The 13,594-nt window shown below is 35.0% G+C and overlaps 2 protein-coding genes across 3 annotated transcripts in view; both read right to left on the bottom strand.

Moving 5' to 3' along the window:
- Positions 1–13,594, bottom strand: part of LOC142357771 (uncharacterized) — a 406,796-nt gene that overhangs the window by 175,709 nt on the left and 217,493 nt on the right. The gene's annotated exons all lie outside the window — the stretch shown is intronic.
- Positions 1–13,594, bottom strand: part of LOC142334850 (uncharacterized) — a 93,893-nt gene that overhangs the window by 39,585 nt on the left and 40,714 nt on the right. Inside the window, exons 13-15 of the mRNA XM_075383177.1 lie at positions 13,440–13,530; positions 9,378–9,543; positions 3,385–3,600 (exon numbers count right to left, since the gene is read on the bottom strand). Coding sequence (XP_075239292.1) covers positions 3,385–3,600; positions 9,378–9,543; positions 13,440–13,530 — 473 coding nt within the window. The remainder of the gene's footprint in view (positions 1–3,384; positions 3,601–9,377; positions 9,544–13,439; positions 13,531–13,594) is intronic.

Genomic DNA, 13,594 nt, shown 5'->3' with positions numbered 1-13,594 from the left:
TTTGACCAACCTTGAACCGTTACAACCCAAAAAGAATTTGGATTGTTATCAGTCGGTCTTTTTTTTAAAAAAAAATGATCTTTTTTTAATATTAGTTAAAGAACAGCACTTTTCAAATCAAATCTCAGTAGTGATAGTCCAATTGGCTTCTTTTGCAGCTTAAAATTAACGCATCTAGTTTTTTACTTGAAATCTTATGGTCGTTTTGACTTTTAAGAAGTTTGATTTTCAAATGAATAATGGCCCATTGAACTTTGCCTCTAATTTTCATTTTGAATTTGGTCAACTTGTAGCTTAGAAAAAATGCTTATTCTTTTTACTGTATTAAAATCTAATACCTATTGCGGTTTTACGCCTTAAGTTGTGGTTTTCTGGCTTTGATACTTCTAGATTCCACATTTTTTGAGCTTTTACCTATTTGCCCGTTTTTCACGTTTTCTAGTTTTATCGCATTATCACTTTATTGACAGTTCACATATCAGAAAATTGGCGTTTGAAATATGGCGTAAATTATAATATTAAAATCCTTAAAAGTATAGATTATTGTTTTAACACTCCTTTCACGAAGAAATTAATTAAATTTTTTAAATTTTGTGTTTAATTGTCGTATTTGCTTTGTCTTTTTAGTCGTATTGAATTTCCTGTATAATGACAGGTTTCACTGTCTTTTCATGAAAAAACAGATGAACCGAAATTGTGGTAATAGTAGATAGTTGATGGCTTTCATGATTTTGAAAACAATTGTTCTTCCGAAATAAAGAATTCTTTAACTTCGCAATTTTGTTCATTTTATTGTCTATTGGTTGCCTAGTCTCGTTAATTAAAGGTCAAATATATTATTATTGGTTTAAAAAGAAGCTGTCAACAGGCACTGGTATCACAAAATCTATTGTTTTTAAAGATTTCTTTATGACTTTACTGGCTTCGACAAAGGTTTTTCACAGTAAATTACAGTAAATTAATTTCACAATAAAAAAACAGTAAATTAATTTTTAATTTTTGTCATATTTGAGGCAAATTTTTTAACTTTACTGTTTTTGTATTTTTTGTCCAATTGCCACGAAGCCCTACTATGGACTGGTCCAATATCTTTTCTGGTGAATTACCAGTTATTTTGGTTTGTTTCAGATAGATCTGACGCTATGTTGGCTTTGTTATTAAGTTTTGTTTTTTTTAAAACAAACATAAAGTTTTTGATGTAATTAATGTTTGTTGTTGCTGTTTGATTTCGCTGTTCGTCTTAACTCGCTTTCTTTATATTGGCATATCCCATCAATCTAGTGCATCATTTTTTACTCCAATGAGGTGTTTGTTTTGGAGGCTGTCTTCTCGTTCAGTGACTATTTTTTTGAAAAATACTTGAGTTTTCGGGTTTTTCTATCTGTTCCTCATTTAGTTCGGGGTTACAAATTATGTCAACAATGCGGATGAGCGGCGTCGGAATTTTATGCGCAATCGCGCCTGAGCGAGCCTCTTTGTTTATACTAAATTAAACGGTATTTAATTAAGTTTAGTAACTTTCCCTTAAAAAAGGTTTGTTTTGGTAACAGTTATAACGCTTGTCATGCTTTATGTATATAGACTTTGGTAACAGTTAACGCTGTTAACAGTTGAACTGAATAAATTAATGAGAAAGTCTGGCATTAATGGAGAGACACATAGCTGTTTTGGCTCTAATGCAGATTTTTGGCGTTACTTTGGCGAAGTCTTGTAACTTCATTTCAAACAAAAATTTTAATTGAAGGACACTGTGTATAAAAAACGAGTCAAAAATGGTTTTTGGATCCGGTAATGCAGAGATCTAGCATTTGGAACTTGCTCGAGAGTTTTTCAATGTTAATTAAATTATTTTTTATGACCGAAAAAAGAAGTTGCGAAACTTAGAAAGAGAACAACGAAAACGTTCAGATATAATCTGATCACATATTGGGTGTTCAGAACTTATTTAACATCATAAGCATCTTTTCAAATGTAACTTTGTTAAACATTAACTGACTTTGACAAATTTTTTGTCCTACAAATACTGCCACACAGCTCATTTTGATGCATATCTTTAACATTTCAAATATTATTATTTTTGTCTGAAATTAAAATGAATCTTCGTCTTACAAAATTTAATTTCGTCTATATTTGAAGAGAAAAAATGGTTAATCAATCGAAAATACTGTATTCAAAGTGATTCCCAATTTAGCGAACTTGTGCCCAATAAATCTAATTCTGCCAAATATTAAAAACGAGGTGCAACTTTGATAGACAATACAGACTGTCACAGCAAGAATTGAAAACTTGCACCTAAGAAAAATATTTGAGTATTAATTTCCGAAATGTGCAAAACCGAGTAAATTTGAAGAGAGTCAACCTTGTAACTTAGAGAAAAGGTGCATTGAATTGCTGAGGTACCGATTACTTGTCGCAACATTTGTTAACTATTTCCGCAAATTTCCATGTCTGAACGTTGTTATACGCTAAAAGACAACAACGAAAACAACTTCAATTGTAGATAAGGTTCCCCTCGAAATTTGTGAACGGCTAATATGTAGAATTTCTCCAAACCTTCCATAAGACAATTACCTTATGAGATCTTGTAATGTGGCGGCCATGTTGCAGGATTCTTTTAAATTGTTACAATTGAGTAGTTCGCATGAACTGCTTAAAAGATATTGTCCATGCTTCAAAAAATTAAAGTTTTTGTGAAACAATATTTGCTGAAAGCCAATTTTGAAAAAGCTTTTGCTGGTAAGGAGCTTCCAGAGAATAATAAAAATTACGCAGCACTAAAATTGTTTTAAAACACTCTAATTGACTTGATGTCAGTTTTCAACTAGTTTTTGGAGAAAGATCTGCATTTTAATCAGCGACTTAGTCTCAAATTTCTCAAGATTTGTGAATTTTTCTGTTTTTGCGGCACTTCAGATTAAAAGTTCTGCAATGTGATACCTACGGTGTCGCCAGTTGATGCTCTGACATTAACTCTCCTCAAGTCCACAAATTAGCTATAAATGCTAAATATGCTTTTTTAAAGGAGGGTTATCTTGCAAGAGTCTTTCAAGAAAGACGGTTGTCTTGCAAGAATCTTGTCAGAGAACGGTTAGCTTGCAAAATGTTGCAAGAATCTTGCAAAAATCTGGCTCGAGTACGTATAATCTTGCAATTTTTGTCAAGATAACCGTTTGTTTTCAAATAGGGTTATTTACCAATTAGGTTTATTTTTAAATTTCTGCCTAATTAATGTTGTCAAAGTTATCACAGAACAGTTACAAGTGCGAGTATATATATACTCGCCTAAAAAGGTTTTTATAGTAATTAATGTATAATGTTAAAATCGTTTGGAAAAGCTGTAAAAGTTCAATTAGGATATGGGGAGACGGACACTTTGAGACTGACCTGTGGTAGGATTTGTGCGGTAGAGTTTGAAATAGATAGAGTCATAGTACCCATTTGCCCGCATTGTGAACTCTAAGAAGTTTTCACCAGGTGTGACGTCATTCACTCTCAGGTAACTGAGAGGGTATGGTCTCATTATCTTCGTGAACGAATAGGCTGTCGCACTTGGCGTATCACATCTTGTCGCATTGACCCAAAACTGAATTGCTGCTCCTCCTGAACGAAATAGATTACTAGAGAATTTTTAATACGCAATGCAAAATGAGAATTGGTTTTTAATTGCCATTATTCCAAGGGTGCCCGTGTTGAGAAAGACCGACGAAAATGATGCAAGAAGTGTCGGTTTTTGTCGTTTTCATCGGTTTTGCTGGTAAGAAGCGTCGACTTTTGTCCCTTTTGTCATGAGATACTCGTTAAAAAATACACATGATAAAACATACCCAAATAAAAGTCAGCAATAGTTACACAACCCAGAAATTAATCAGCCGTTATCAGCCGATACCTTATTTAACACGCTGTACTAATTTTAGAATTCTTCAAAAATATCAAGATTAAACTTTGCCTCATTCATTATGAGCTCCTCCTTTCTGCCTCGTTCCATCATGATGACCTCATTTTTGCCTCAACAAAGCTGCGCCTTTCTGTTCAACAGCCCAAGTCAAGATCGGGTCTGCATGTTTCCTAGAGGGCAGCTGTCAAGATTTTGCGGTAGACGTTTTGAAAGTATTTACTACTGGGTCTAACCATCTATAACGTCAGTGATTTCTAGACCAACTCTCGTGGAGCAGACTTTAATCTGCTATTAAGCAAGCTCCAGTAGGTTTTGTTAATCGTGTAAGGGAGCAGATACGCTATTAATGTGGATAAATGGATTAGTTTTAGCAACGTGAAGCAGCTCAATGTTGTAGATCACCACGTTGCTGGGGCCCTGAATTCATCAATCCAGCTAACGGCAAGAATAGAACATGAGCTTGTTGGAGAAACCGCTGAAGATCTCGCTACAAGTAGAATCAACATAACGATGAATTCGGCTTAGGTGACTAAATCATAGGGAACCAACTTGGAATCATTTCGAAACCAACTTGGCTTCGAAAGTGATTGAGAACGACAAAGAAGCCAGTCGAATTTGGGACTTGAATATTAGGCTCAGACGGCTAATGTAGTCAAAAGAATGGTATTGAACCAGCACCTTTTTGCAACTTCGCTGAACAGTTGCTAACAAATTGGAAATTTCAAAAACCGGTAATTCGAATTTAGAAATTAAAATATTGAGACAAAAACAAAGAGGCTAAACAGAAAGAGAAGCTGGAACAAAAACAGTGGACAATAATGGGATCTAATGAGCAAAAGGAAGGATTCGAGAAGCCGATGTGTCTTAATGATGCCTCAAAAAAGCATCCAACCATCTTTGTATGTCGGCATTGCACTCTTGCACGAATAGTTTAAGATGAAAGAGTCTGCCACCTTCAAAGAGCCCTGCGAATGTATATTGTTGGATCACTGCTCTGCTAAAAGCATTGTGTTTTGTTCAGCACAACTTCATCGCATACTTGAGAGAGACAATCGCATTTGCATCTTAAATGAGCTATGCATCTCTGAAATTTGATTTTTCAGAAAACAAGCCGGCTACTTTGCATCATTGTATCTTTCCGGCGAAACATAAAAAGTGGACATCCTTGTTTATCTGCTTCACAATAAAAATAGTGCATCCAGTAAAAATGAACGTCATTAATACACGCGGACGCATTGATGCATGTTAGTGACATATAAAGAAAGGGCAGATGAGACAAACAGTTTGTCGGATAATGGAGCAAAATGCGTTGAATCAGCTGAAGAATCACAAAATGTTTCCCCTGGTCTAAGCAAAGCATAGTTAAAAGAAGACAATTAAAGACAGATTATTAGCCAATTATATATTTAACGAAGTTGTTTGGCAGCTAATGGAACAAACAGGCTCGGTAATGTGCGTTCGCAAGTAATGCTCCGACCTCATTCATCCACTTTTTTTTACTTAGTTGTCTATCAAACGAGGAAAAAAATATTCAAAAATTCGTAAATTGTTCGAAAATATTGGGTGTATCCGTTTAAAAAATTGGATTAAGCTCAGGCCGCTAAACAAATCAAATAATAAATCTTTGGCGGGCCGATGATACCTGCCATTAAGGAGAGTAAGAGACAAAACAAACTAAACGAAATATTGAGAATAATTAACCGGAATAATTATCGGACAAATTATACGACCTCTTAATCAAAAATGACAAAACAGACTTTGTTTGTAATTTTCTGTTAGATCTGAACTCAACAGGCGCCCAATTTGATGAGCAATTTCTGGACATTGAAACAATATTGTACAGAAAAATTACCACTGTTAGCTAAAGTCCAGTTAAAGTTAGACTTGAAGGAACCAATTTACTCACAAATGCAATAAATTCTTGTATCGATGATCGTGAAACAAAAACGAACTGGAAAAGTGGTTTAATTGTTCAAAATGAAATCTAACAGTGAACAACAGAGGGGAAAGAAAAATGGACAAAAGAAAAACAAGAAGTATTCAGATAGAATAGAACCTTGCATTAACGGAGAACTTGGGTAACTTTAGAAGGAAGCTGCATCACTGGTTGAAACAGGCCAAAAAAAGAATTAATAAAAAAATTATTTTTTCTTATGTGCCTTGGGTAAGAACTTTTTGTTTCCAATGACAACGATTTCGAAAAAGTTATGGGAGCAAACAGACGACCTCTCAATCAACGAAGACAAAACAGACTTTATGTATAACATTTTCTTACATCCGAACTCGGTAACCGCTCAATTTGATGAGCGAATTCCAGATTTTGTTACTAGATTTTTTAGAAAACTTCCCACTGTTCGCTAAAAACCTATCAAAAGTAGACTTGAAGGTTCTAATGTATTCACAAATACAATCAATGTTTGCCTCTATGGTCCTGAGGCGAAACGAACTGGAGAAAACTCTTTACTTTTTGCAATATGTACTCTCAGAGTGATGGAGGAAGACGTCGAATTAATCGAGATTTTAGGGGTCTGTAGAAATAAGCTGCAACATTGAACAGACCAAAAAAGAATTAAGAAAAATATTACAGCTAATATGCGTTGGGCCAGAAATTCGTGTTTCCAATGACATTGATTTCTAAAGAGTTATCAGACCAAACAGACTGTTAATCATTGAAGAGAACAGAAATTGTTTCTAACAGTTTTTTTATTTATGAGCCCAAAAAGCGCTTATTTATTGGGAAACTTCCAGAGTTCGATACAATAGTGTTCACAAAGGTTCACACTGTTCGCTAAGGTCCGAATAAAATTAGACATGAAGGGTCTAACAAACTCACAAAAACAATGAATGATTGCCTCGATGATCATGAAGTAGAAACGAACAAAATTCTGACATCTCAGATTCTATTACCACGTTTGAATCAGTTACATCCAAAACAAAGCACATCAAAATACTTCTTCCGAGGTTTATCAGTTTTCTGAGGAAAACATTCTGGACAGTTAAAATCCTGCCTGACGTATACAGCAGCAGGCCCATTAGTATTGTTCCTCAATTTTTTGAAGCAGTACAATGCACTGCAGTGAACCTGTTGGAAGCTGCCATAAAATCTTTTACTAAGTTTGTGAATATCGGCTGCAAAGAATACTTTCACTGAGATTCTTTGTCAAGCTCTTTGCACTACTTCAATTACAATTTTATCGAAGAAAGAAGGAATATCTGTCCCATTGTATTAGGGTGACATATAGGGAAGCCTAATGCAAAATTTTTGGTTAAAAAGCTAACAGCAATGCACTAGCTTCCTTCAAAATTCAAAACCCAATGTTTTTTTTCGGGTTTGCTCAGAAGCGTTTATTCGCTCAGAAAATATGAAAAAATGAAACAAAATTGAATAAATATACAACGCCTCTGTAGAGTATTTTTGCAGTCACCTTTAGAAAAATTTTAATGAACAATTAACTGTTACAGCCGCGTTAACCGAATTTTGTTACTCTTCTAACAGTTCTCTTTTCTATGACAGTTTTATAGTCTATAGCCAGTCAAATGTTCAGAAAAATGACCCATTAATTTGTTTGATGATATTGTGACGCTCTGATCAGCAGTGACAAAGATTCCTTGGTCGGTGGTCAATCTGTATCAGCTTACATGGTATCTTGATGTTGGGCTAATCGCAGGTTCTGAAGAACAATTTGTTGAAATCTGGAAAATATTATGCAACTACTGACCAGAAAGTGGAAATTTTCTGTGATCAGACAAGTTCACACTCTGGTAAATAGTAGCACTAATAAGCATCGACGTAAGAGAAAAACGAAAATCCGTCGCGAGATTAGAGGTGCTAGGTGCAGCCAGTGGGAGTTCAGAATGTATTTCAATAATCTCAAAGAACAGAAGAATCAAATTTCTGATCGTGTAGATAAACTTAACCATTTCGACAACCCTCAAAGCCATTGGAATCCTTGAGTGGTACGAAAAATCAAAAAAGGTCTGCCCACTTTTCGTAGAACTCCGATGGAAGTTGTTTGAAAAGCCTAACGGAAACTAGATGACAAAAAACAGGAAGTTCTCGAAAACAATATGGCTGCCGTTATTAGAGAGACTCATAACGCCCGGCCTGAAAGATTATCACGTTCAGTGGTTTGTCAATGTCTAGACATGTTTAGATCTAATTTGTTTACTCTGTATTGTCTCCTAATGAGGTCGTTTCATGAGTCACTTGTAAGAGAGCAAAAAATGACACCCTTTGCCGGGAAAAAGACAATCGCCTCAACTCAATAAATTTGCCAAACTTCCCTTCAAAGAAACTTCAAGACGTTTTTGACAATATAAATTTCGTATCCTTCAATCAAAAGCCGATATCTGCGAGACTGCAATCGTTGTCTCTATGTAATTCGGGAGATTGGTTATCATTACCACTAATAACAGCTCCTGTCTTCATTTGAATCCAAATGAATTTCGAGTGAGCGCAATGTACAATTTAAATGTTTTTGTCTACTTTGCAGAATGGAACTATCTGCACAGCGATACTGGCATACTATACGTTCTTGTTCTGGCAATGCAGTACCCAACATCACAATATTTTCAAGCGAGTTGTTGAAACTAGCTCTGCTTTTTCCCCCTTAGTAGAAAAAAAGAACCTTATACGAGACAGCAACTCAAAGACAGGCGGCATTTAAGCTCCATCTCGGCTGGCATGTAGACCGGCTGCTTTTAGTTTGACATATCGATGCAATTGAACTTATCTGCAAAATGAAGTTTGCTCATGCTCTTGAAGCAGCAGATGCGGGGAAGTGTGAGACACACGTTAACAATTGTTCAGAACGGGGCATTCTGTTGGTTTCGCTTGCTATTGTAATGATTGGAGGTTCTTCGCAGACATTCAAGAAGACGCTGAAGAGAATGGAAGATTTTGCCGACAATAGATGTTTTGTTTCTTAAGGTCTGTCTGTTGCCTCCATCAAATTGACCCAGTCAATTTACGTAATCGCTGTCCGAGGAACTGCCTTCATGATACTTGCCAGACCTGTGGAACTCCTAAATGTATGAATGGAAACGCACCCAAAAAGAGGTGGCTCTGGGTCAAAATAAAGTCAACAATGAATCGAAATTGCAATCTTTATCCTCATTATCTTGCTGTCTCACCAAAAGAGCGAGGATACTCAAATTAACTTCTGCAATACAAATTAACTGCAAGACGAGGCGTATTGGGACAATTATGCGGCAACTTTGAAAAACCGATGATGTGGGTTGCTTTTTCAAGATGAGCCGAAATGACAATTTGATCTGTTGATGATTGAATTTGATAAGACTTTTTGATTAACCACAATTCCATAATGAGATGTCTAACGAGGAAGTTAATTTATTCTTTGATTTTCAATAGTGGGAATTATAAATAAACGAATACATACACAAAGTGGTATCAGGAGAGGATATTCACAATTATCATAGCGTTTTTTCCAATTTTTTTTTTCAATTACTATAAAGAATTAACCTGAAACTAAACTCCAATTTTCGTAATGGCTCCATCCTATACTTTCGGGATAAAGTGTTATTTCGAGGGTTCGTTGGTATGTAGCAACAAAGAGCTTCACAAAGAAGAAGTCCAAATTGCCAGTGTGGAACCACGTGAAGATGGCACTGGATGGGGTCTCCACATCCTAGAGCAAAGCAAAGCAAAATTTAATTTTCTATTATTAATACAAATATAGACTCAGTCATAACGTTGCAGCTCCATAAAAACTTCCGAAATGCAAGTGAACAAAGAGATGCTGGATTTCTGCGTGTTTTGAATTTTATAGAACTTCGAACCGTTCGATAGTGTTGCAAATGAATGGGACTATTTAAAGTATTTCCCCATTGTTGCAACGGCAAGCGAATGTTTCAAAGATCAGAGCTCAAACTTAAAACATGCTAAATAATCTATGTTAAAATTTGTAGATTGATTGTATTTACCAGAAATTACGAGAAATCACTCGGGTGTAAAAAAACGATTCTTTGTTATGTGATTTCTTAGATAGTTAAATGCAAGACATATTCTTTGGTTTGGTTTTCAGTCATTTGGACTAAATATGTGAAAACTCATTTCCTCACGTCAACAACGTGTAAACTCTCCAACTGTAACAAAAGTTTTTGATTCAGAGCTTCTTAATCCCATAATCTATTACTCTTTGTTCACTTTGCGGCATCCCGTACCAAACTCATCACAAATGTTTGATCACAAAAGTAAGCCCAAGTATATCTAAAATGACCACTGAAACTCTGATTATTGTAAAAGCAATATAATGACCCAAGTGATATGAATCTGTCTGTGAATAATTAACAATAAGGACCTGGATACACTATTGTTCTGTTATGAAGTAGACTTGCAATTCAGTTGCCCGGGTCGAGGAAAAATCGGAAAAATATGCAAGATAAGCGGTGAAAAGTTGTTTTTTTTTCACAGCAAATTTCGTACAAAATTTTCCGGTGAAATGTGGTAAAATTATTTTATTTAACCGCTATAGTAAGCGGTAAACTTACAGAAGGTCACCCTATTTCACCGCCTTTACAATGGTTCGAACCTCTCATTTCCTGCATGACATGCACTTCTTCCACTGCGTCATCTCGCAATAACTTCTAATATATTTGTTTTGAATTTAAATCAAATTCACTCTCCCTTCTGTAAAACATGCGCGGTGAATTTTTGTAAGATTTGCTATTTTTAGCGGTGAAATTACATATTTTAGCGGTGAAATGTGGTAATTTTTTGTAAGTTCATTGCTTACTCTAGTGGTGAAATTACATAAATTCACCGGTTAGAAAGAAGTGTCAACAAGATGTAAGATTCAGGGATAATTTCAGGAGGGGGGGGCTGAATCTAACAATTCCTCCCTTACTCCTCAATAATTTTACCGGATTCACTGCTGATCTCACACAATTCTAACAGTTTTTTCTGAGCGGTGAATTTATGTAAGTTCACCACTAAGTTAAGGGGTGAATTTAAGTAATTTCATAGCATTCACCGCTTATCTTACATAATTTGGACACTTTTTTCAAAGCGGTGAATTGATGTAATTTCGCCGCTTAAATCCGCAGTCGGTGAAATTATGTAATTTCACCGCTACCAGGCGGCAAAGTTTTTTTTCCTCGCATTCACCTTTTATCTTACAAAATTTCCCGCATTCACCGCTTATCTTACATATTTTTGCGTTGAATGGCGGTGACACTTCGACCCGGGTGACATTCAGAGGTACAAAAAAGCTAAGGCGCAAATTACTGTAATGCCATTAAAAAAAATAAAGCAGATCTTACCTGAAATCTACCTTAACATGAGTTAAAATAAAAGGTTGTCTTGACTCTGCTTGATAAATTTACCGCAACTTTGTTCTTATGACTTTTTTGTGTGAAAATGTGATGAACTGATGCAGCAGTTCACACAAAAAAGCTACGAGAAAATAATGGGGTGTTTTTGCCCCGGGTCGAGGGACGATGAACTTTGTTTCTTCGGATGGGTCTTACATAATTATCCACTAAATGTGCTGAATTTTAAACACATTTCATACATAATTTCAGCACTTGTCAACACATCAAGCGGATAATTATGTAAGATTTATTGGCTGATTTTTTTTCAGCGGCTGTCTCCGCATTTGTTACATAATTTTTAAAAATTTCAGCACCAATCTTTCCCAAAATATCAACACTTTTCTTACGGAATTCCAAGGCTTTCCTAACACAAACTGGAAAATTGTAAGTTTGGAAATTTTAGAAAGTTTTTTTGCTTCTGTACATACAGAAGCAGCACGGGAGCAAACTAAAGAGCATTGCACAAGAGCAGTCCACCTTAAAAAAACAGTTGGAAAACTGCCGAAAGACCTAAGAATTTCGTTAAATTGTGCTGAAATTATGTAAAAATTGTGCTCAAATTTTGATGTAATGAAATTTTGTAAGGAATATGTTGAAAAATGTGCTGCATTTTACAAATCTGCAATCTGAATTCTAGTTTTCTGTAATTTTACATAATTATCCGCTTCTATTTTACAGAAATGTGTGGACAAACGCTGGTTTATTTATGGTCCAATGTCATACATTTGAGGCATTTAGAGTTACATACGTATCGTATCAGCCTTGCTTATGTCAACAAAAGTAAATAATAAAAGTCAAATTACTGCAATATTTACTTTTGTTTACATAAGCAAGGCTGATAAGATACGTATATAACTCTAAATGCCTCAAATGTATGACATTGGACCATAAATAAACACCTAAAGGATGTAAATATTGATCTAAATCACTTACTTGATTAACCAATCAGAAACGAGTACCAATGATGTTACATGATATTTACCTGATTATTTATTTTAACTGAATTGTTTGAACAGTGAAACCATATTGTGTTTAGAACCATTAGAAATTGTTATCAAGAGCAGTTGGCTTTCAGATTAGACTAATTTTTGATGCTTCATCAATTTCAGTCTTTTATTCTACGTTTTGCTCGATCTTAAGTTCTTTAGAGTTAAATTTAGTTGAGCTTTTTTAATAAGAATTTAACAACAATACGTACAAATTTCAGCAGGAGATTGAACATAGATTATCACTAACGATTTTTTAAAACTTCAATCAACAAAAAAAACTTAAGTTACAGTCCTTTAAACGTCAGAGTGACTATTTATTTCCTCGAGATCATTAGACAATCGGATTCAGTGAAGAATCAGGCCGGCGTAAAGCTCGCGAAACGGGCTTGATATTTCGGTTCCTCTGAGTTTCTTGAGCAGCCGCGACATGTTATGTTAGGTGAAATAGAAAGTTCAATCCCCAGCTGAATAATAAACTGAGACTTATAGCTCAAAACAGATCCTATGCAAAACTTTTGACATGGACCTGATTTTTCTCAGACTTCCATTGCACACGTTGAAGTATCCTAAATGTTTCTCCAAACAAAGAATTACACCAAATTTTTCGTTCTTTTCTAAGCGAACAGAATAAAAGAACAACTTGCAAAAATGCTGCACCACAAGATAAACAAATATCATAGTTTATATTAAATGTCTAGCGTAAACACCTTAAATTTACGCCAAAAACTGTAACAAGCAGCTAGATTATTCCTCTTGAAAAAATTGTTCTGTCCCAGTTTGGTGTATTAAATGTCCCATAAATAGTTTGCTTATGTCCCAATTTGAGTAATTTTATAATATTCAGTTGTAATTCAATCAGTTCGTCACGTCAAATTCTATTTGAACCAGTTTTTGACCAAATTTCAAACTCAAAACATTAAGATTGCCTCAACGCTGTTTTCACAAATTAGGTTTTAACTTTGCGTACGTTTATATTAGTAGTATCCTAGATTATATATATATATATATATATATATATATATATATATATATAAAGTATATATATATATATATATATATATATATATATATGTTTGTGTGTGTGTGTGTGTTTTTATATTTGTAAAAATACATCTTAAATATGTTTTTTTTTGTGTTTTTTGTGCGTGCGTGTGTGTGTGTGTGTGTGTGTGTGTGTGTGTGCTCTGTAGATGACAGATGTCTGTTACAAACGTAGTTCTTACCGAAGGACTTATTCCCACATTCAGAGTGAACAAGTTTCCTCCTCCTGCGTCATTTCGAGTAGGTTCATTAGGGATGGTGCCTTTGATGAAACTAAAAAGCACAGCTTGTAACAAATTTCATGAGCAAACCAAGGTCGAGAAAAAATCGGAAAAAC

The sequence above is a fragment of the Convolutriloba macropyga genome, chromosome 2, assembly GCF_964194025.1.
Source record: "Convolutriloba macropyga chromosome 2, txConMacr16.3, whole genome shotgun sequence".
NCBI lineage: Eukaryota > Metazoa > Xenacoelomorpha > Acoela > Convolutidae > Convolutriloba > Convolutriloba macropyga.
The sequence above is the reverse complement of the archived record's forward strand: the minus strand, read 5'-3'. Positions and strand labels throughout refer to the sequence as shown.